At 40.2% G+C, this 25,107-nt stretch overlaps 1 protein-coding gene across 2 annotated transcripts; it reads right to left on the bottom strand.

The window, feature by feature from the left end:
- On the bottom strand, nt 1-23,343 carry pmp22a (peripheral myelin protein 22a). Of its 2 annotated transcripts, none has more exons than XM_063018821.1 (5): nt 23,008-23,343; nt 1,557-1,646; nt 1,357-1,450; nt 876-1,016; nt 1-780 (listed from the first exon to the last, which is right to left on the bottom strand). In XM_063018821.1, the coding sequence occupies exons 2-5, from the start codon at nt 1,632-1,634 to the stop codon at nt 623-625; spliced, it is 471 nt and encodes a 156-aa protein (XP_062874891.1). In that variant the 5' UTR covers nt 1,635-1,646; nt 23,008-23,343; the 3' UTR covers nt 1-622. The 2 variants fall into 2 exon arrangements, with proteins under 2 accessions (XP_062874891.1, XP_062874890.1); XM_063018820.1 differs by lacking the exon at nt 23,008-23,343 and adding an exon at nt 2,580-2,708.
- Nucleotides 23,344-25,107: the final 1,764 nt, after the last annotated feature.

The raw sequence follows: 25,107 nt of genomic DNA, 5'->3' as shown, positions 1-25,107 counted from the left end.
AGAAAAATAGATATTTAATATTTTATCTTATTACAAAGTAATACAGAACCAATGATTAGCAAACTGATATTTGGCACAGATACAGTATACAATGTAATTTCATTTAGCTCAACTTCACACATTGAGCCAACATGTATGTCTAGCTATTAGGTTTAGTGAAGGCAAAAAAGATAGCACCATTGAAAACATCTCAAAAACATTACTATACAACAAAACTCTTTTTGGTTTATCACACAAGGTTAAGTACAATGATGTATTTTTTAAAAGACTTAACTTTTAAAAATTCCTTCTATAGATATAAAAAATTTATATGGAGTAAAACACTAAAGTACAAAAGATTGTCTATCTATTCTCATTATTGTGGTCAGCTTTAAATGTGGGGCCTTCATCAACAATTGTTAAACATTCATATTTACAAAAGCCAGGTAAAAGTGATATAAATAGGATCACAAGCCACAAACAGTAGAACATATAATCCTTATCGATTTGTCATTGCGTTGGATCTTCATGACTCGTCACTTTTCCTTGATGTTTGGAATTAAACAGGCTGGTAAAAAAAGGCACATTGAGTCTGTGAGCTGAGTGACATTCTCATTGATGGCATGGGAGATTCCTCAGCTAATTATTCCTTCTTTCTCAGAACGATGTAAATGAGGCCGCTTATCAGGGTGAGAGGGAATGCCAACCAGGCTAGCACAAAAGCATACCCATACGAGTCGCTACTCTCCGACGCTGGACTCATTACTGTGTAGATGATGGCTCCACTTACCACAAAGAGACCTGGAAGTGCAAGAGAAAAGGTGAGGAAAATCTGTTCGATTAACCAAAGGTGATTGGACACACCCAACAGTTAAAATGACATGAACGATACTCACTTGAGAGGATCTGAAAGATGGCGGTAATGAAAAATCGACCTCCTTTAGTCAGGGTAAAGAGCTGCCACACGAAGAAGATCAAAGAGAGCAGGCAGAAGATTGTAGCAAGGACCATCAGAGCCTGTACTGCCTGGAGCCAGTCTGTATAACAAATAATACAAACAGAAAATGGATTTGGTTTCAGGTTGATCATATTGAGGTTGATTAACTGAGCCTAAAGAACATTTAAGGCTAGGGCTGGGTGCTAAGACAAAATTCACTGTATGATCACATCCATGATGGTAGAGATTTGTCTTTAAACTGTATCATAATTCAAGAGAGAGAAATTAAGATGCATGGCACAGTGGATTTAGATTTCAGTCCTAGAAAACTCCAATTGTACATGTAACATTTCTACAAAACTATACCATTCCTAGAATGTTGACATCGTCCAAAAGAAAAACAAAGCCATGTCTAATAAACATGCATGGGGTTGACCTACCTGCATTATTGGCATTTATACATGAATGTCCTTCATTAGATGATCTGCAGTCATACCAAAGGTCATAACTGTGTTCCCGATGTGTTCTCCATGCCTAGTTGGAGAGATAAAGCTCATAGTCAGCAGTCCAGTGCATGGCTACACATCATATTTATGCAGAGGGAGCAGGTTGATCAAACCTGAGAAAAGTTTATACTCACATTGACAGATGTAGAAATGAGGAGAAGGATCAGATCCAAAAAGTGCAAGATGACTGTTGCGATTAAGACGACCAGCATGATTATTTCAACCTGCAGGAGGTAAAATCAGACTCATTTAGTTGTTCAACGAAGAACACGTGTGCACCAATGGCACCAATGTGAATTTTGGGGTACGGGATTAGTTAAAAAGCCCACCACACCCAAAAGGTTTTTGTTACACTGGAAAACTTTTTCTCTAGGGACTCATTGGGTTCAATGGCTGTGGTCAAGGTCCTCGGAATCACACCTACCTTCCCCCACCCTAAACAGGACCCCTGCCAGCATCTCCCACCATCTGGTGGATTAAAGCTTATTTTTACATGCAATTCATCATCTGGACAGCAGGATGCGCTCATTTTTTACGATCGAGTGTCGCACTTCAAATGGCAGCCAAAAATGCATATTTAAAATTTAAAACCACACCAAGTCACTAATAAGCACTAATGTACAGTTAGGCGCAAAATCAGCAAAATTCGTGAACGCAGCATTAGTACTCACTGGGCGGAAAAGTGTTAGGAATTTAAATTCTGTCGAAAGAAAATAATAATTTTAATAATAATAATAATGATTAATACATAAAGGTTAAGAAGAAATAAAACAAGCTCTGTAGTTTTGTGGGTTAATTGGACCAAAAGGGGATTTTCCTCCACACAAGTAAGTTTGTGGATAGTTTGGGGCGTGTTACACAGCACATCAACCAGGCATGCAGCGTTCACACGTACAACACGAACTAAAATATCCTTTTGGGAAAAAATAAACAAAACAAACTAACACAAAACCCCAAAACAACAAAAAGCAATTCTCGTGTAATAATGCACACAACAAACGGATAATAATAATGTAAAATAAGCGAAAAAAAGGTTTTACTGTTCCAAATAATACAAATAACGGTTCATCCCAGTTCCTGCGCATCTGCTGATCCTAACAGACAATTCAATGTTTTGACGCAACTCTAAAAAAAAAAAAAAAACGTTTTAAACTTACTGTAAAGCAGCGAGAGATAAGAAATCCTTCAAAAGAGTTCAAGTGAGAGAGGCAGTGAGAGAAAAACGCCGAGCAATCGTTCAACTACGAGATCCTACGATAGATTCCCTCAAACCGCGGTCTTTGGATTCCAGATGTGGACTTTTCTTTTTCCTTTTTTTCAGGAACGTGAGAACACCGCCCTGTAAGCGCCACTACGTCGTCATCTCTCTCTCTCTCTCTCTCTCTCTCTCTCTCTCACACACACACAAACACACACACACACACACACACACACACACACTCTCTCTCTCTCTCTCTCTCTCTCTCTCTCACACACACACAAACACACACACACACACACTCTCTCTCTCTCTCTCTCTCTCTCTCACACACACACACACACACTCTCTCTCTCTCTCTCTCTCTCTGTCACACACACACACTCTCTCTCTCACACACACAAACACACTCTCTCTCTCACACACACAAACACACTCTCTCTCTCTGTCACACACACACACACTCTCTCTGTCACACACACACACACACACTCTCTCTCTCTCTCTCACACACACAAACACACTCTCTCTCTCTCTCACACACACGAACACTCAACTCAACTCAACTCAAAAGAAGCTTTATTGGCATGACAAATAAGGACATTCGTATTGCCAAAGCAAGTTACAGGGAAATATAAAAATAACAATAAGGAAAAACAAAAATATACAGAACAGTTACATGTGCAAAAAATATTATAAAATAGAATAAAATATTAATAAAAACAGTGCAAAAATAATAACAATAAAAATTATAATATTTACATTAATGAGGTAGTAAAACAATCAGTTTGTGTGTGTGTGTGTGTGTGTGTATGAGACATGGTCACCCACTGTCCCTCACCTGGTGGCAGGTGTGAGTATAGAGTGCTGCTAGTGTGCAGCTCTCTCTGTGCTCCCCCAGTAGATGGGGCAGTTTGTCGGGGTCTGGGAGGGAGGTAAAGTTGGGGATGATGTTATTAAATTTAGGGAAGAATTGGGAGCGGACGTGGTGGTACTTGGTACACCGGGTGAGGAAGTGCAGCTCCGTCTCTACTGTACTGAGAGTGCAGTGCTGGCACAACCTCTCCTCCCGGGGCAGCCAGGACCGGGTGTGTCGCCCCGTCTCCACGGCCAGGTCGTGTGCGCTCAGTCTGTACCTCGTCAGGGTGTTTCTTAATTTAGGGTCGGATACTGTGCTCAGATAATCTGCTGCACTGTAGTGTCTGTTTAGGGCCAAATAACAAATAACACTGCATTTTACTTTGAGATTTAGTTTCAGTTTCCCAATAATTCAGATATTTAGTTCGGATTTTTTGTGTAATTTGGTTTGTTCTAATTGGGTTTACAGATTTCTCTTGTTCCTGAGTCTTTATTGTGTTAGTGTGTGTTAGTGGTGTGTCGGCGTGTGTTATTACAGTGTCTGTGTGTGTTACTTGTGTATCTGTGTGTGTTAGTGGTGTATCTGTGTGTGTTAGTGGTGTATCGGTGTGTGTTACTGGTGTATCGGTGTGTGTTACTGGTGTATGGGTGTGTGTTACTGGTGTATGGGTGTGTGTTAGTGGTGTATCTGTGTGTGTTAGTGGTGTATCTGTGTGTGTTACTGGTGTATCTGTGTGTGTTAGTGGTGTGTGGGTGCAGTGACTCAGGACCAGTTGGATGAGGGGACTGGTATGTTTGCTCAGCTCTTGGTGTTTCAGGGCTTTATAATGATAAGTTTGGGGGTCGCTCTCATTTAGATGGTTCCAGAAGTTGATTGCTCTTCTCTGTATGTTTATAATTAGTGGAAATCGGCCTAATTCTGCCCTGCACGCATTGTTCGTGGTGTGTCTGTGCACCTTTAGGATGCTTTTACAGAACTCTGTGTGCAGGGTCTCTAATGGATGTTTGTCCCAATTGTGGAATTGATGGTGTGTAAGCGAACCCCAAACTTCACTGCCATATAGAGCAATCGGTTCAATTATTGATTCAAAAATTTTAAGCCAGATTCGAATCGGAATTTCCACGAATGTTTGACGTTTTATAGCGTAAAAGGCCCTGCGAGCTTTTTCTCTCAGTTCATTTATTGCCGGGTTAAAGTTTCCTGTGGAACTGATGTTCAGTCCGAGGTAAGTATAATCTTTAGTGTGCTAAATTTCATGGTGTCCTAATTTATATGTGTGTTTGGTTCCCTGAGATCTGGCTCTTTTCTGAAAGGTCATAATTTTGGTCTTTTTGAGGTTGACTGTCAGGGCCCAGGTGTGCTGGAGACCCTGAGCGCTGGGGGACAGCAGGACCAGATCATCTGCATACAGCAGGAGTTTAATCTCTGAGTCATGTAGAGTGAGACCGGGCGTGGCTGAGTGCTCTAACATGGAGGCCAATTCATTAATATAGATGTTAAATAGAGTTGGACTTAAACAGCAGCCCTGTCTCACTCCACGCTCCTGAGAGATGAGATGTGTTCTCTTACTACCGATTCTTATTCCGCACTGGTTTTCTGTGTACATGGATTTAATAAGATCATATGTTTTACCCCCTACACCACTCTCCAACATTTTATAAAACAATCCTTCATGCCAAATGGAATCAAAAGCTTTTTCACACACTCTCTCTCACACACACACAAACACACTCTCTCTGTCTCTCTCTGTCTCTCTCTGTCACACACACACACACACACACTCTCTCTCTCTCTCACACACACACACACTCTCTCACACAAACACACTCTCTCTCTCTCTCTCTCTCTGTCACACACACACTCTCTCTCACACACACAAACACACTCTCTCTGTCACACACACACACACTCTCTCTCTCACACACACACACACACACACTCTCTCATTCTTTCTCACACACACACAAACACTCTCTCTCTCTCTGTCTCTCTCTGTCACACACACACACTCTCTCTCTCTCTCGCACACACACACACACTCTCTGTCACACACACACACACACACTCTCTCTCTCTCACACACACACACACACAAACACACACTCTCTCTCACACACACACACTCTCTCTCACACACAAACACACTCTCTCTCTCTCTCTCACACACACACACACACACACACACTTTCTCTCAAGATTCAAAGTAGCTTTATTGGCATGACTGTAAAAAAACAATGTTGCCAAAGCATTACAACACACACACACACACACAAACACACACACACCACAACCCCTACTACTATTACCTATACAGTGTTTTGGTAATTAATAAAGTACTACCATGGTTGTGTGTAAATAGGGTGACCATACTTTGGTTTTCAAAATAAGAGGACACTGAAAGGGCAGCAGGAGGCAGACAGTAGCCCACAGTGGGTGGGTGGTTGTGAATGAGTGTCAAGTGTCAAGTGACTCTGGACACTGTGGCAGTATTTATGTCTAAGGCTGGTATAAGTGGACAGCTAAGGATAGATTTCACCTTTAAACAGTCTTTTAACAACCGAATACTTTTAAAATGCCTCTTACAACTAAATGAGTAATAAATATAATTACAATAGGTCTACCATGTCTACCGCATTTAACCAAACTTTCATCTCTTTCCATTTCATTTTCGTATGGGTGGCTCAAAGGGTAGCACTGTCCCCTCACAGCAGGAAGGTCCGATCCCCAGCTGGAGCGGTCCGGGTCCTTTCTGTGTGGAGTTTGCATGTTCTCCCCATGTCTGTGTGGGTTTCCTCCGGGAGCTCCGGTTTCCTCCCACAGTCCAAAGACATGGAAGTGAAGTGAACTGGATATACAAAATTATCCATGACTGTGTTTGACATTAAACTTGTGAACTGATGAATCTTATTATGTAACAAGTAACTACTGTTTCTGGTAAAATACTAATAAATAAACATTTTCATGATGTACCCGCTTTATCTGGGCAAAGTGCAGTAGCACACCCTGTACAGGAAACTAATCCATTGCGTGGCCTTGCCTACTCCCACCCTAAGACAGTCAGATGATGTCTGTATGTAGACGCCCAACTGGCCAATAGCAACACTGGGGATTTGAACTCTGGATCCCAGCAGTAGTGGGCTACTGTAATTTACCCACAGGGCAGTGTTAGCTTAGTAGTTAAGGTACTGGACTTGTAAACAGAAGGTTGCTGGTTCAAGCCCCACCATTGCTAAGGTGCCAGTGTTGGGTCCAACAGCAAGGCCCTTAACCCTGAACTGTATTCAGTCACAATTGTAAGTGGCTTTGAATAAAAGTCAGCTAAATGTACTTATATATATTCTATAAACTCGATATATTTATCTATATATCTTTTTTTTCAAAAGATGTGTTATTTATGTGTTAATATTTATAATATGTAATCAATTGTAATCAAAAGAATCGTTTTTATTGCATTTTCCATTTTCCAAGTGACACCAGCCCCACTGTAACCCTGACCAGGATGAAGCATGTACTAAAAATGAATGAATAGAAAAACCAGTGATACAGAGCACTGTCTGGAACACAGTGACCTGAGTTTGTTTTGAATGTGCTTGGCATACAAGTAACTCAGGCTTTCTTTTTTGTTTTTACCCAGACTGGGTTAATTTGAGTAACAGAAAAAGACAGGCAGTGTGTGTGTCTCTCTAAATGTGAATTTGTGCCCCTCCCAGCGGCCCCGTGGAATGCCCAGAATGCCGGCGTGTGTAACAACACCACTATTTACTCTGCCAGCTGGGGCGGAAGTGCTTTAACTTTGCCAGACCCCTTATACGCGGCCGCATGGTGAATCACTGACTGAAAACCCGCTGTTTACGCTTCGCCACAACTCCATGTGTTTCGTTTAAGTAATACTTTTTAGTTTTTAACCAATTTATATCAAGCCTCAATTTTTGTGAGTGATTACCACAGACAATGATATTCTGAAACATTTCCAAGAATTAAGATAAGAACAGAATAGAAGAACTCGATTATTTCATTTATGAATTAAATGAAAAGTGAAGACACTGTATCATTCTTATCCTTAGCTCTATTAGAGGGGAATTCCTAGTTTTTACTTAATTTTATTATGTTAAATCGCCCCTTAGTTGATAAATTCCAGTGGTCTGCACAGTGCCCTGACCTCAACCCTAATGAAACTCCTCAAATAACTGAGTTTAGGTGTTTCACCTACACCCATTGCTAACAGGTGTATGAAATTATTTCTATAGACATTTACTGTTTCAGCAAAATCGCATAAGTGTTCCCAGAAGAGTGAAGGCTGTTATGGCTGCAAATTTATGCCCATGGTTTTGCAGTAGGATGTCCAAAAAGCGAATGGCCATGGTCAGCCATTCGGAGGTGCACTTGTCAGTGCACTTTCAGTGCCAGTCCTAAGCCTGGATAAAAATAAGAGGGTTGCAACACAAAGGGCATAAGGCATAAAAACCTGTGCCGAGTCTGGTATGTGGACCAGATCCACTAAATTGACCTCTCTATATATACTATTATGAATGTAGGTACAGCTATACCACAATCGAACTAAATGGAAAGCCATCAAAAGGCGCCCACACACTGCAATTTTAATAGCGCCAGTTAACCTAACTGCATGTCTCTGCACATGTTGAAGAAAACTGGAGCACCTGGAGGAAACCCACACTGACATTGGGAGAACAAGCAAGATCCATACAGAAAGGACCCGGACCTCACCACCTGGGAATTGAACCCAGGGCCTTCTTGCTGAGGTGACAGTGCTACTCACCGAGCCACTGTGCCACCCATGAATCACCATGGATAGGAAAAATACATACAGAAGTATGGAACAGCCTTTTGTAATTAAGATAGAAGAGTCTAACTTTTAGATACACTTATACAGGGAACTTGAGTCTGTGTTTGCTGAATTTAAATTAAGAAGAAAAAAGCATGGTATGGCTATTAATTATTATACAGACAAAAGTGTTGCATATTAAAACTTAAGAAAATAAACGCTTTCTCATTCTAAGCTCAGCTTGGATTTCTGTCTCACTTTTACTTTTCCTGGCTGAGCACAGTTAAAGCAAACCTCTTCTTTCTGTTTATGTTTTGCCACTTAGTGCCTATCAGATAACAGGCTGCAGATCTCAGCAGTGGGGCCAAAGAGGCAACAGTGAAAGTACAGTTAACACTGTCCCACACACACACACAGAGATACACAGACACTGGTGTTAACACTGCAAATATAAAGCCCTGCGAATTCTGTCGCTCTGGACAATCTTTAGTTCTCACAAGCTTGTGCCAGGTCTGGCCTGTACTCTTTTCACCAGACTGAGCCTATCTGCTTCTCTGGAGCCAGTTCAGGCTTTGCTTCATCTGAATTGCACAATGAGCCGACAGGATATGAAAACGACTGAGCCTCATTTCTAGAGTTTTGGAGGGAAAAGTGTGCGTCCTGGCCTGTGTGTCAGATCCTGAACTCAACCCCTCTTCCCCACCCTGCCTCAACAGGAACAATACTCCAACAAATCACAGACACACACCATGACTAAAGCCAGATCCCCAACCACCCCTACCATCTGTTAGTCATTACCCATGGCTTCCTGTTCGAGACAGTGTCATCAGCACACACCCCTATCTTAGGTTTAGGCGGACATACTGTTTAGAGAGATTGCCTGACTTTCCCTGGGGGGTGGTTGCAAATCAGCAAACCATTAAAAGATTTTGACAGAGTCCAGTCTGACCAGAGGTGACCCTGGCCTGCTGAAATGGTCCTTTTTGACCAGTTATCAGCTAAGGTTCACTAAATAACACATTAAATGGTCACTTTCACTTTACCCTATTTAGCACGCTATAGTGTTGCCAACATTTTGTAGATTCTATGTAAGTGAAGGGTCTGATAACTACCAGCCATTGCTTTAAACACGCCACCTATTAAAAGTAATAAAATTGGTGTAAATTGTTAATAAAATAGGCTAAAGAAATAGCCCAGGTCATACTGAAACTTCATCCCTGGGTGGTGTCGCTTTTAAAATCCCAGACTCCTGTTTTTTCTATTCAGCTCTGGCTTTCTCTCTGTCTTTGACGCACGTGGCTTAACACAAACCCTGGATCATCCATTTATAAGCAGTGACACATACTTGGATGGTATCAGATTCTGCATACACTTTAGTTGTGTAACAAAAAGTCTGTCTGCATGCACTGAAAATCCATTTAATTGTTCATTAAATGAAAACCAAAACTAATACCAATATTTTTCTCTTTGCAGAAACAAAGCTTACCACCCATTTAAGTTTGTTTTTAAACCAGAAATGAAATGCCTGAGTCAGATTGCTATTACATGCCACAGTGATGATCTTTCTGCTATTGCTCGGCACACTGCTGAAATTAATCACATTTTCCATTTAGTTACGGTGAGTGGTTGGGTCAGCTCTTTTGTGAGAAAGTCTTTTCCAGTGAATTTTTGGCATTAATGTGTACGCACGGCCAGCCAATATGTTGGGAGAGTGCCTGACACGCATTATTACAGTTTTCCTGACGTGCAGGAACTGGAGATAGGAGAGGAATCAGAGCGAGGAGAGAACTGAGTGAGGACAGAACGGAGTTTTCCTCTGGCAGCGCTTTGACCCTCTCCTCTTTTGCAGATGCACACGTGAGGCAAATCATGCACACCATGTTTAAACCCCCCAGTCTTGGTTAGCAGCCAAATGTCATGCTAAAAGTGAGGGTGTTATACATTCCAGATGAGATTCCGATACTACTGCCCGCTCTAAATGCTCAGATTTTGTGAATTTCTTCTTTCAAAGCCTGTGTAGTAACATAATATCCACAGTATACAGTCATTTTTCCCCTCCCCCTCTTCCTCTTCTGTACGATGGGGGTTGGATCTTTAATTGAAACCAGAGCCTGTTTTTGTTTGAATTTTTCCATTATAAAGTTACACTTTCACAACAATCATGAGCATTTTCATTTAGCTGAAGCTGTCTGGTGTAATGTCTTTATTACTAAGCCACTGAAAGCATGACTCCTGCCTGACACCTTTTCATAAATCTGTTAAGCCTTATAATCACTCCAGCCAGCACAACACCAGTTATGTCCTTTTTGTTCAACATAAAAAATACTGGACAGGAAAAACAATAGTTCTGGGATGTGAGTTCCCAGGACTCTCTTAAATATCCTTCTTTCAACAGCTGTCTGCCATAAGGCTCTAAAGTATTGGGGTGTATCACTAAGCATAGGGCCTCCTGACTGTCCCAGAGGCCCTGTCTCCACCCACATTTCTCCACACACCATAACCACACAAATGTACAGATGTGAGGATCTACAGATGTCTTTGTGAGAGAAAAAGCCAAGATAAGAGAGCAGTATACACCGATTAAACATAACATTAAAACCACCTCCTTGTTTCTACACTCACTGTCCATTTTATCAGCTCCACTTACCATATAGAAGCACTTTAAAGTTCTACAATTACTGACTGTAGTGCTTTCACCCTGTTCTTCAATGGTCAGGACAACCACAGGACCACCACAGAGCAGGTATTATTTAAGTGGTGGATCATTCTCAGCACTGCAGTGACACTGACATGGTGGTGGTGTGTTAGTGTGTGTTGTGCTGGTATGAGTGGATCAGACACGCAGCGCTGCTGGAGTTTCCGTGTCCACTGACTGTCCACCCTATTAGACACTCCTACCTAGTCAGAGACGATTGCTCATCTATTGCTGCTGTTTGAGTTGGTCATCTTCTAGACCTTCATTAGTGGTCACAAGACGCTACCCATGGGGCACTGTTGGCTGGATATTTTTGGTTGGTGGACTATTCTCAGTTCAGCAGTGACAGTGAGGTATTTAAAAACTCCATCATCATTGCTGTGTCTTATCCACTTATAGCAGCACAACACACACTAACACACCACCACCATGTCAGTGCAGTGCTAAAATTGATCCACCACCCAAATAATACCTGCTCTGTAGTGGTCCTGTGGGGGTCCTAACCATTGGAGAACAGGGTGAAAACAGGCTGAAAAGGTATGAACAGAAACAGATGGACTACAGTCAGTAATTGTAGAACTAGAAAGTGCTTCTATATGGTAAGTGGAGCTGATGAAATGGACAGTCAGTGTAGAAACAAGGAGGTGGTCATAATGTTATGTCTGATCGGTGTATGTGAATGAAGATTGTGTTATTGTCTTAATTAGTAAAGTACTACATGAATTCAGAAGTTAAACTTGGGTCACAATATTTTTACTTCACTAGCGTGAGACTCAGCCTGGACTTAAACTGACTTGAACTTGACCTGAAATGGGTCACAATTTCCCACAGCCGTACTATGAAATTTAAGGAAAGCTTTGCCAGAGGAGTAAACGCTGTTTTAGCTGCAAATTGGTTTGCCAACTCCATAATTATACACCTGGTTTTGGATTTGAGTCCAACAAGCTCATGGTCACATGTTCACATACTTCTGGTCATAGTGTGACCACAGTCAATGTAGGAGGTCTACAGTAAATATTTCTGTGTTGTGTGTGAACAGATATTCTAACAGTGACATTGAAAGAAAGTGTAACATGTTTCAGCTCACACATTTCAGAGATAGAGAAGTGAAAAGCACTACCAACTCAGACTGGGACGGTAAGTAAAAGGCAACAAAATAACAAAAACAACAAACAAAACAATGCTGTGATTTATATACTTTATAGTCTTTTACAGGTATTTAATCAGGATCAGCACAGTGAATGCCTGTGACCTCCATTCCCTTATACAGCACTGCTTTAAAAATGCTTCTGTAATGAATCTAATCACAGGGGGTCAGGAATGCTTTGGAAAACCCTTGTCTGTAAACACAGTTCATTGTTGGGGGTGTGTTAGTGCCTATAGCCTGAGTAACTCGATCGTCTGTAAAGGCAGACGTATTTAGCAACTGAAAAAATCTATCTTTTTTCTACTTTTCACATGATTATATTTCAATACAATTTTCTGATCTCCCTTTGAACTTTTGGCCTTCTATTCCTTCCTAAGTTATGTTTAAATTCCTGAGCGGACTCCATCTGTAAATCCTTGTAGCTCAGTGGGGTCGAATTGCCGCTCATGTATTGCCATCCTTGGCATGTTTTGTGGGTTCCCTATCTGTTCATGTTTTTCCCATAACTGGGTTGTCGCATGGTCACAGCATACTGTCATATTGTGATAACCAGTGCGGGCGGCACGGTGGCTAAGTGGGTAGAACTGTCGCCTCACAGCAAGAAGGTCCTGGGTTCAATCTCCAGGTGGGACTGTCCGTTTCCTTTCTGTGTGGAGTTTGCATGTTCTCCCCATGTTTGCGTGGGTTTACTCCAGGTGCTCCGGTTTCCTCCCACAGTCCAAAGACATGCAAGTGAGGTAAATTGGAGATACTAAATTGTCCATGACTGTGTTTGATATAACCTTGTGTAATGAGTAACTACCGTTCCTGTCATGAATGTAACCAAAGTGTAAAACATGACATTAAAATCCTAATAAACAAACAAACATGATAACCAGTAATTTGTTATTTCTTTTCTATTAGTGTTGCGCCCCTATTTTACTTTCTTGGATTCTCTAAATCTTTCAATAATGTTATGTATATGATAAAATCACTAAGCTCTTTACAATAATTGTGCACTAAGAAACACTGTTTTAAAAACATTCCATCAGACAGTGTTTCACAAGGTGGCAAAACTTGACCCATATTTACCCATGGTAAAAGAGCATTTTGTTAATGCTCCTGTTATACCCAATTTTTAAAAATGCATTTTCTACCATTTTTCTCCCAATTTTAGCGTGTCCAATTTTTACCCAATTGCGTTATGCTTCCTCTCCACTGGTGCTGACCCCTGCCCCGATTGAGGAGAGCGAGACTGTCACATGCCCCCTCTGACACGTGTGCAGTAGCCGACTGCATCCTTTCACCTGCATGAGGCGAGTTCATATGATATGATCAGCTTTGTGCACGGAGAGCTACACCCTGATCAACATTATTCCTCGACCCTGTGCAGACGCCATTAACCAGCCAGCAGAGGTCGTAATTCGCTCAGTTATGAGGTCCCTATCCAGCTCCCTAACCCTGTATGAACAACAGCCAATCGTTCATGCAGCCACCCAGCTCTAGCGACCTAGCGGAGAATCTGTACTGGAAAAATAGGATGTCTGGTCACCCTACATTAATATACTCCTTTTTGAAAGCTGCTATAAAAACAAGCATCCATGTTGGTGTAACTGCTCCAAAGGGAAATAAAAAAAAATTGGGAAATAGGAAAACACAAAACCCTGAGTAATAATAAAAAATGCAACATTTCTCAACACTAAAATAAGCGCCGCTCAATCTGAGACAGATTGTTTAAATGTTTTTTCAAACCAGGACTGTGTTTGCAGACCCAGCTTCACACTCAGCATTCACATGGAGGTGTCTCCCATATAAAAACATCTACTTCTGATTGACCATATGGGAGGAAACCTTGGAAATGTGTAAACAACAGAGAACCATTTAACACGTGCATAGCTTTCAGAGCTTGGGGAGTGGGTGGAGGGGTTGTTAACTCAGAAAGCCCACATGCTTTAACATCTCAGTCAGGAGGCAAAGCAGTTTTGCTGATTAAGCCCAAACTTAAAGGGTAAATTGCCACAATTTGCACTCATTAATGATACATGATAATCATGGGCACTTTATTAGGTACACATATACTAAGCATTCATTATGTTATAATAACATATGGGTGGTGGACCATTCTCAGCATTGCAATCACAGTAACATGGTAAAGGCGTGGTAGTAGTGCATTTACTTTTGGTATGAATTTATCAGATTTTTAAATATGGTTTAATCTTACTGGCATCTTTATCAGGAACACATATCCTGTTATGACTTGTTGTAGGTGTACAGTAAGTTCTTTTAGTTTTCCTGATAACAGGACATTTCAAAATCCCCAAAACACTGCTGTCCTAAAGTGGTATGAGTGGTAAAGTGGTATCATATCATTACCATGTTAGTATCATTGCAGTGAATGGTCCACCACTCAATCTGGTCACTGGGGGTTCCCATGGTGGTCCATTATGATTAACAAATGGGGTACATAGGGGTGAATACAGACTACAATCAGTAATTGTATACACACAAAGTTAATCTGTATCGTAAGTGTCTCTCTATTCCTATAATCTCTATTTCCACGGCTGCTCCCGTCAGGGGATTTGGCACAGTTTTTATGCCGGATGCCCTTCCTGACACAACTCTCCTTATTTATCCGGGCTTTGGACCGGCACTACAATGCACTGGTTTATGCATCCTATGGCTAGGTACCTATGGGAGAATTCAGTTTCTCCAATTAACCTGGCTGCACGTTTTTGGACTGTGGGAGGAAACCGGAGCACCCGGAGAAAACCCACAAAGACACGGGGAGAACATGCAAACTCCGCACAGAAAGGACCCGGACCGCCCCACCTGCGGATCGAACACAGGACCTTCTTGCTGTGAGGCGACAGTGCTACCCACTTAGCCATCGTGCCGCCCCTTTTGTACCAAATAGATGTCCCTAATAAAAATGTGTGTGATACCCAGACATGAACTGATGCCCTTTCAAGAGTTTTAGTCTTGGTAGACTTGGTCCCAGTGGTACCACAAATACAAAAAAACATCAGCAAAGCCAAGCTCACTAAGTTCATTGTTAATCAAAATATTTCAGCATTTAACTGTACTTCAGAATAAAACTGACTGATTGAGCAGCTGCTTCCAAAAAACGAGGCAGATTTGGTCGGGTTCCAGGGGGTTAAAGTTTAATGCATGCCAAGAGCAAATGACCCTTAGCGATCCCCGACTTCCTGGCCAGATTTAACCTAATCACCCCATTGCCTGGTTCTTCTATAGCGCGCTGCATACCACAGCATGCCTACCACACAAGAACAGCATTGTGAGCCTTACATATATAGCCTGGGTGTTGCACGTTTCCTTTCAACTGATCTGTACGAGCAAAATTTAAGTCATGCAGATCAAATCTGACAGTCTTATAAACCAGCTGTGGTTTACTGCCGTTTCCAGATATGTGGTGTTGACATTGCTTTACTCTCAATCTCAGTTAGGATTACTTGAGTAAAAGAGGGAGATAAAGAGAATTGTGGGGTCTGGCAATGGCTCAAAAACAAGAACTGTACCTCTAAACAGTCAGGAGGCTCAAAAATGAGGCCACTATACTCTGGACTCACAGTTTAGTGCTTGAAGTCTCTTGGTGAGCAAAACATCTGCTGTTTCACCACAGGTATCAACTGACTGAGTGGACCATGGAGGATGGAAAGGTTTGAAGGGGGTTATAACATGTTTTAATGTGCAGTTCCCATGTGCTTGTGAAATGTGCATGACCAAGTTGAAACTGGGAGATCCTACGTCCACGTCCTCCAACGTGGCAGCTATTTAAAAACACTTTAGACACATCTTAGGAATTTAGATGTTGCTCTGTAATCAGCTTTATATTTTCAGCAGCAATAAGGAATCCCATCGATCTCAGTGTCACCGGCACCGCCAGTTGTGCCTGTGGGATGCCCGGCCAGGTTGATAGCACAGCTGATATTCAAACTTGAGAGCTAAAGATCCCAGCAGTGGTCGGCTACACCGTTTCTCCTATTTTTGGATCTACTGTGCTGCAATGGTATGGCTCGCCCATGGGAACATCAGATGCATCTGATGCAGCTGCGGATGAGTATTTTAGGGGGAAAGTTTTCACCTTCTTTGGCAAAATCCAGTGTGTTAAAGTTAAGTTTTGCAGAGTTGCAGAATGCAACCATCATGCACTGGGTGAATGCAACAGGGCTCCAAGCTGAAGTGAATACTTCAGATGTCTAGTAGGTCAGAGTCCATGTGTTGGTGGGTCAGAGCTGTTTTTATAGCATATTAAGCAGGTGGTCCTAATGTTTAGCTCATCAGTATATAGAAGCAATTATAATAGATTTAGATGATAGATTAAATAGATAAACAAAGTAAACCAGTAAACAAACATATATTGTGCTATTGTAGTGTTTTCCTCAAAGAAAAGCATCAAACACTCATATTTTTTGTGACCAGCACGTCACCTTCATTTGTTCTCTCATGTTTACAGAGCCTGGGTTTTCTCAGTTAAAACTGGGTTTTGTACTGTGTTGTTCTCACTAGTGTCTTTTACTCCATGTGTGTTTAATGTGATGTAATGGCACACTTGACTGACTTTTATACCGGCTACATGCAGCACTGAGTGACACACACTTACCTCAGTCACACAAGCAGTTTCATTGCATGTCGTCTCTTGCAAGCGTCATGCAATCTTTATTGCTATAAATGCAATGAAATTTGATTCTTGCTATAGTTTGCAGGCCTATATATAACCCACATGCACTGTATTTTTAACAGGAGCTAAATTCTGGCAGTGGAGCAACAAGGTAAAAAATAACTGATAGTCGTCTTTGCAATAACCTTGGGCAGTTATTATCAGCCATACAAAATAAGAGTACCAGCTATTTGAGAGACTCACAATGCCAAAACTAATAAACTAACTGACAGTTTGATATCATTTAATCTTACTGTTTAAATCTCATAAAATTTGTCTTCTTATTTTCATCACAGTTTATAAGTATTGTCCAAAATATGCCAGACCTGTATTTTTACTGGTTACAGGCCAATGGGTTGTTATTGAGGGTTGTAACACCCTTTAAAATCATTTCCAAATGGAAATATTTCCATTTATAATTTAACCCTAATTCTTAGTAATAATTGCATGTGTTCAAATAACTCAGCTTTAATTTGTATGTCCAGTCATCCATTCAATTTACTTTATTATGACAAAGTCATTTAAGTCTACTGAATTATTAATTATACAAGAACAGTAATAAATGATTTAGTAGCCCACTGCTAAACTATATATCCAAAAGTATATGGACACCTGACCATGAGCTTGTTGGACATCTCATACCAAAACCACAGGCAACACTGATGTTTATGATGCCAGAACTTAATCAGGTACTGATTAATCGACCACCTGAACCTCTTGCAATAGGACTGACCAGCTATCAAGCAAAAACAGTTGTAGTAGCACCTCAAACGTAACTGGAATCAAGAAATAACTTCTGACCATGCCAAAAGAGAGTAAAATAATTTTTTTGTCAGGTTGTAATCCTTACATTTCAAAGACAGTGTTCCATAAGAGCAAGGTTAATCAAAACTAGGGACGAGTCTAAAGTCTACACTGAAGAACTCATTCAAAGGTCACTCAACAAATATAGAATCACATCAAGTGACCCACAGAAAGAACAGCATACAACTTGGGTAAAGTTCACAGCTACAGTGGCTAAAACTGTCACGTAGCTCCTACATCAATAAGAAGCACAGCAGAGCCAGGCTGAGGTTCTCAGAAGACCAGGATTGGACCACAAAGAACTGGAAAAAGTTTATCTGTTTGGGTGCTTCTTATTTTCAGCTTGGCTCAACACCTAGTCATCTAATGGTTAGACAGAGACGTGGAGAGGCCTACAGGTCAGGTGTTTTACATCCACTGTAAATTAAGCCACATATAATGTTTTCCTTGAAGAAAACCTGCTTTAAATTACTTCTATTTTAAATTTGGGATTTGGAGAAATGTTGTCACTAAGTTACAGAATAAAACAAATGAATAAAACAAACAAATGCACATTAAGGTCTATTTCCTCAAAACATGTATGAGAAAAAGTCAGTGAAAACATACATAATTACATAAGGCGTCTGTATTAAGCAATAACCGAACTTATCAATGATTTCCTGACCATCTTTTTACTAATAATATAATAGCGATTCAGACACAGAGATGTAATTGATCTTCCCACTGTTCATGTGTGTGCCTGGTTCAGTGGCTAAAGAGCAAAGGTCAGTGCCTTACTGCTGTGTTTATAGTATTTATCACTTCAATTACACATCACGTAAAAGACCTCTCCTGCAGTCCTAAACATTGCTTGGTTTTTGAAATGCCATGTGGAAAACACTAAATGGAAAAACAGTGCTACTAAAGAAATGATTCCAGGAACAAGCAGGGCTGAAGTAGACCGTTTTTTTCCCATTTGGTTTTATTGTAATTTTTTCTCCTTTCCAGAAACTGTAAAAAGCAGCATCTCAAATGTGAGGGGAAAAATAATTAAAGTACAAAATGTACAAATGTCCATAAAAGGGATGGCACAGTGTCCTTGTTAAAACTGTACAAGCATCTATCCACAAATAAATCTAAGTATAAGAATTTTTTGTGGCATGTTTTATCTGCACATCAACCGTACAAGCATGTACTTTGGGTTGAAGTAAAAACCAAAAAAATGTGCACTGACACACATTTGTGTCAGTGCACAAATCTCACATTTGGTTCTCTTTGTGTCGAAAAGTAGTGATGATAGACTAAACACTTCTCCGAACCAAAACCAACAACCCAGCATGCATTGTTTTATTGTGAAAGTTGGTCAGATTGAGCTGTTAAGAGTTTTAGTTTGTTTATCTCGAAATAGGAAATAGGAGCACGTTGTCATTTCTCTGCTGGTTCCTTTTATTTCAGAGGAATCCTTTCACTCGTGTGCATCTGGATCTGTGTATGTGTACATTATTCTATGTATGGGACACTTGAGAGGCTGGGGGGGAAGGGTAGCCTTAATGTCCATGTGCTCACTTCAGATTGAACATGGGCATTTTCGGCCATCGGTGTGAACACGAGGGTGAGATTGCTACAGCCTGAGCAGACATCTCCGACGGCAATGTGTATGTGGTTAAACAAGATATGGGAAGAGAAAGTTGTGGATGTGATCTGCTGTACAGTAAGAAAAAACAAACTACGAATCACACTATGATCTGGGAGGGCTGGGTCCTGTGTTTATCTGTGTTTATGTGTGTGTGTGTGTGTGTTATGGAGAAGAAGGGAGTGGAAGAAAAGGCAGGAGGAAAAGACGTTGATGAACAATTTTGCGTTTTGTACCAGCTCTAACACACCCCCTCTTTCTCCAGTTCCTCTCTGTCCAAAATCTCCAGCCAGCAGGTTGTTTAATGCTGCCTCTGCAATTCCTGCCATGAAATCCAGCAGGAAGGACATCAGAACTGGCAGCAGCCCACAGACCTCCTCAATATGTGAACAATCAGGGCCCTCTTGTGGATGCTAATACTAATAGCAAGGAAGAGTTCAATGATGAACGTGTTTTTAATCCTTCCTGAAGTAACGAATAATTGTACACAATATACATATAAAACTGTAAAGTACAAGGGCTTTACACTCATTAAACATTCCACAGTGTTAAAGATTAAAAATAATGCAAACCAGACATTTCCAATATCACCAACTATGCAAAAGAAATAACAACAGACTAGCTGCTTATACCTAGCTAGCCTAGATTAGCTACAACTATGATTACACTTTTAAACATCGATTTTTTTCTAATAATATTCTCAGTAAATTATTTAAAAGTGTTTTAGCCTGTAAAGATACATTTACATTTTTATTATTACGATAATTTATCCAGAATATGCTTAAATAACCCATAATATTAAAGATGTAGATTTGCCAGTTTCTGTTAACTGATAGCCAACCAAACATGGCAGTAATGTTAAACAGCAAAATAAACATGTACACCATGACCAGAACTAGTTCAGCAATCAGTATGTTAATTTAAAGTCTGTACCACATCTGTTACACATGCAACTGGTGTGTTAAGAGTTGAGTTTAGTTCCTATACTGGGGCATAATGCAAAATATTCAATATATTGCTCACAGATCAACATGTACAGTTTTTTGGCACTTGGGGCGTCTGCGTGGACGTGATAATGTCCCGGGGCACAGCTGAAACGGCCTAGCTGCACTCGGGTGGCATTGGGTGGCAGACTCGGGTCTGTTATGTTAGCCCACCATCACTGAGATCTCTGTTCAAATCTCAGCAGTGCTATCAATCAGCCTGGTATCTAGATAGACATGATTGGCTATGTCTGAAGCCCTGTGATGGATTGGTGCCCTGTCCAGGGTATTCCTGCATTGTGCCGAATGTTTTATAGTGGAACCGGGTCTGTTTCGACCACATCCTGGATAAAGCAGTTGATGAAAATGAAATGATGTTCTTTCTGTAAAATGCTGTTTTCTTTATTCCAAAAAATCTCACTTTTTGACTCACAGTTTGACAAATCAGAGCTTGGGAACATCCCTGTGACAAGCCTTTATGTTCCTCTTGCTAAGCAGTTTCTTTGCAGCTTTTCCATGGATTTAAATTTGGCCTTATCTGATATAATCAGTGGCCACAGTTTCTTGTTTGTCTAACTTTGTGACTAGTTGAACTGCTGAGTTGGTGGATTTTTGGTAGACCAGTCACTTCTGGGAATATTTGCCACTGCCTGATGTTTCTTTATTTGGAAATTATTTCTTTTACTGTTATTTGCTTGAGTGTCAGAGCCTTAAATGGTTCTGATATATTTTTAATCAACCTTTTTCTTTTCTTTTGAAAATTCTTTGAATCTCAGCATAGTTTGCTGCTTGTTAAGGCATTTTAAAGACTTTACATTGGAAAAAGGTTAAAGTTTTTAGATTTAGACCAACTTCTATTAATATATTTGATAAAAATAAACATTTTAAACATTATTCTGATGCTTGCACTGTTTAAAGTTACATTGTTTCAATTATTGTCTGTGGTTTTAAACTGTGAACAAACCCCAAAAGCCAATTTAATTTAGTGCTCAATTTAAACACTCTTTAACTTCAATGCTCAATGTGGAGAACATTTTCCAACAGCCAGTTTAATTCCAGTGCTTAATGTGAATAACATTCCATCAGACATTTTAATTGCAGTGACTATTGTAAATAATCTTTAACATCCAGTTTAAGTGCTTATTCTAAAGAACAGCCAGTTTAACTCGAGTGTTTAATGTGGAGAACTCTCCCAACAGCTATTTTAATGCCTTACTTTAATGTGTAGAATGTTCTCCAGCAGTCAGTTTAATTTCAATTCTTAATGTAGAGAACTTTCTCCAACAGCCAAATAAACCCAGTGCTTATAGTGAACGATCTCTGACAGCCTGTTCATTTCAGTGCAAAATGTGAAGCACACTTTAAAACAACCAGTTTTATTGCACAATTTGAAGTAAACTCTTAACAGTCAGCATAAAAGCAATTTGTGTTCTCAGTATAGCATTAGTTTCTAACCCTTTTAACAGTTGTCACCCTAGGTGTATAATACGTTTACCAATGGAATGTTGCATATTTTGCACTAGACTGGACTGCTGTTCATGCTGTAAAATTTATTTGGGGGGAACAACCAGGAGGGGCATAAAGACTGATAAGCCACAACATTAGGACCACCTCTCCCCTTCCCAAATGTGCATGCATATATAATAACTAAAGGGCATGACACGGTCAATGATATATTACATGCTGGCTGATGGTAGTTAGTCATAGTTCATAGCTGAACATGTTCCCAAATCAAATATAATTAAAAATGAAAGCTAATCCTATTCATATAAAAATCTGGCAAGAAAGAGTATCTTAAAGATACATTTCTCCTTCTGCTCAGACAGGCTTCAATTTACATTAGATAGTATTCTGCATAGCATTCTGAGAGATTTGTTTCCCTGTTAACTCTTTGTCATTGGGCCATGACACCCCCTCTGTTTCTCTGAAACACTAAGAAAAATGCCTAAAAATTAAATGAGCACCTTTATGACTGAGTATTAAAACTTTAGACCACTAACTACACAAAGCTTTTGGAAAAAAAAAAAAACCTTCATCAAGTTAATGCAAAGATAGAAACCCTGTGTAAAGCAGAAAACCTGACCTCTCAAGTAATATAGTTTTATAATTATTACCAAATGTATAGGCAAAATGTATTTATTATTAAAATATTTATTGTGAAAGTGTTAATCAGCATCTCCAAACGTACAGTATTTGTAATTGTACTATTTAATCTGCAAATATAAAAAAATCAGATTTGCACACACATTAGACCAGTAGGGGGCAGTACACACCTCTAATTCAGACAACAATCTGTTTAGAAAGTGGAGAGATCTAGTTACTCTACAACAGTAGAGTTCCTAAATGAGACTAGGCCAGGTGTAATGAAGTGGGTACAATTAACTGTAATAACACCAGGTCTGACCAACCAAGCAAAGCAGTTTTAATGTATATAAATAACAAAACTACTAACAGGAGTTTACAGTCGGCTATATCAAATGAATTATATGCTTTTAACTTTAAGGCAGCAATAAGGAAAATGCTCCTTTCTGTCCCAGCATGACTGTGTGATTAACTGGAAGGTCAGTTTCAGAACATAAGCACCTGACCTCTGAAATGTCCCTTCGAATAATCTTGGTAAACCCTTACTAGAAGAGTGGAGGCTGGTACAGCCACAAAGATGCTCCACCACCGGCATGGTGCATGGATATGTCCAACAAGCTCCTTATCATGTGTAGTGTATGTAGAACACTCAGATCATACTTTATTATAGTAAGACCATTTCGTTAAGCTAAATAAGATGCAACTATTATATCAAAGCCGATCTAGACAACATTATTTATTTGATTTATAACAGTAAAGTCCTACCTTCACAGTGGGGCATCAAGCAAAACATCTGAATTATGTTTGTAAGGTAGCAGAAAGATTTTAAGGTGGTCTTCCCATACATCCCACTTCAGTACACTCGGTAACCAGATTTAGCACTGGTACTTCGTTCCGTGCCATAGTGTACCGTTCAGTGGAAAAGAAGCCCAATTAAACAAGGGTACTGGTGAAAGTGGACGGTGGTTGTGGTGTTGCATTTTATGTGACCCTTTAAAGTCGCTTTTAAAGTCCAAAACTGCGGCTAAATCACCGTGAGAGCACAGGGTGGCACACAATATCTTATACAGTTCGCTTGAGATAATGGCGCACATTATTTAATGTATATGACTATATATAATTATGTAATTAATTATATAATGTATAGGTATTTCAGTCAGCTGCTCTGTGAGTAGCATCAGAGAGCGACTTCTATCCACGATTTTCCTGAACTTTGACCTTTCCCGTGATTCGTAGCTGAAGCCGGTTTTTGACTTCCGGTTACAGTGTTTACGTTCTGAACGACAGAAGTAGTGGTCATTCGTAACTGGTTTTTTTTAACAAACATGGCCAAAAGCACTCGGTGGTTGAATAGTAAGTGTAGAGCGACTGTCTATTTATGCATTTTGTTAGACGAGTGCACTGTTGTACCCTTATTCCCTCCTCTCGGTGTGTTGTTGGAACGCACCCTGCTCACTCGCATGTTCTGCGTCTCTGCAAGCTGATACTCCGAACAATAAAGCAGTTTTGTTTTAGTTAAAACTGAGTCCTTTCTTAATTCCTAGCACTCGACAGTAAGGACATTTTAAGAAGCTGTGATGACCGTGTTCTGACAGTGCCCCACGCTTACAGAGTGGGTAGATGACATGAGGTTAGCTATATTGATGTACGTAAGTGAACCATTTCGTCTTTTCCGAAGCTGTAGACGGTGAGGAGCTACAGAACTATAAAAGCACAGAGGCTTACATGCGTAGGAATTGCTGAAGGTAAACATCAGGCGTGGGTAATGCTGAGGGAAAGTGGAGTAGTCGAGACGGTGGGTTACTCGTGCATTGCAGGGTTAGGGAAGTTGTGGAAGGTAGGTAGGGATGAGCCGAGGAACATTCTAATAGCTGTGAAACACTGGAAATAATAAATAATGTGTCACGACTGATTTGTTGATTGTTTTTACTTCTACAACAGTGTATACTTATATTGGTTCATGAGTGGATGTAAAGCAGGAAAGGGGAGCTGAAGGGACAGAATAAAACGCGTTGCGTTGTTTAATTTACTAAAACAATGAACTGGGAACAACAAACAGGGTATTTACACCCGTTCAGTATTCACTTGCACAAGCCGTGTCTGTCTGGGTGTCCGGATTTAAATGTTATTTGTCCAATTTCTGCAACGCTCTCTAAAATTTTGGACTATACAAAGTGAAACTGCATTATACGATATTATAAATGTTTTATTATTATTTAATTAATAAATATTATATTATTGATATAATTAATATGATTATTATTATATTATTATGGAATGTAACGCGTAAGGCGCAGCGCACCGACAATGTTTACAAATCCGCTGCTGTTAAAAGCACGAACTTTCCAATAACAGCTTCAATTTCTTTGAGTTGTTGTGGCACCCGAGAGCGGCACACGTCGAGCCCGAGCTCATATTTAAACCATGCAGTCCTTACCAAAAGTAGTTTAATAATGTTGTAGTTAGTACTACAGCAAATCTAACGCGACCGGAAACGAAAAACCGGCAAACGGAAATAGGGAGGTGTCATGGCAGCCCCCATTGTGTTGCCAGGAAAATCGTGGATACTGACGTATTACGTGCATGGGGTACATATTACAGCAGGCAGACACATTTCGGCAGGACACCCACAGTGCTGCGCATGCGCTAAGGATTTAAAAAAAAAAAAAAAAAAAAAAAAAAAAAAAAAAAAAAAAAATCAGAAATCTACCGCTTTTCTTTTGTTATAAATACCAACCGTAAAAATGCAAATAACTTGAAATAATATTTTAAATAGCATTAATCGAACAGTGACTTTTTGGATGGTTAATGTTTCCTTATGGTCACTGTCTAATTAACATGACCCACTGTCAGTTAAACTATAAC

The sequence above is a fragment of the Trichomycterus rosablanca genome, chromosome 22, assembly GCF_030014385.1.
Source record: "Trichomycterus rosablanca isolate fTriRos1 chromosome 22, fTriRos1.hap1, whole genome shotgun sequence".
Lineage (NCBI taxonomy): Eukaryota > Metazoa > Chordata > Actinopteri > Siluriformes > Trichomycteridae > Trichomycterus > Trichomycterus rosablanca.
This window is presented reverse-complemented; position numbering and strand designations above follow the sequence as displayed.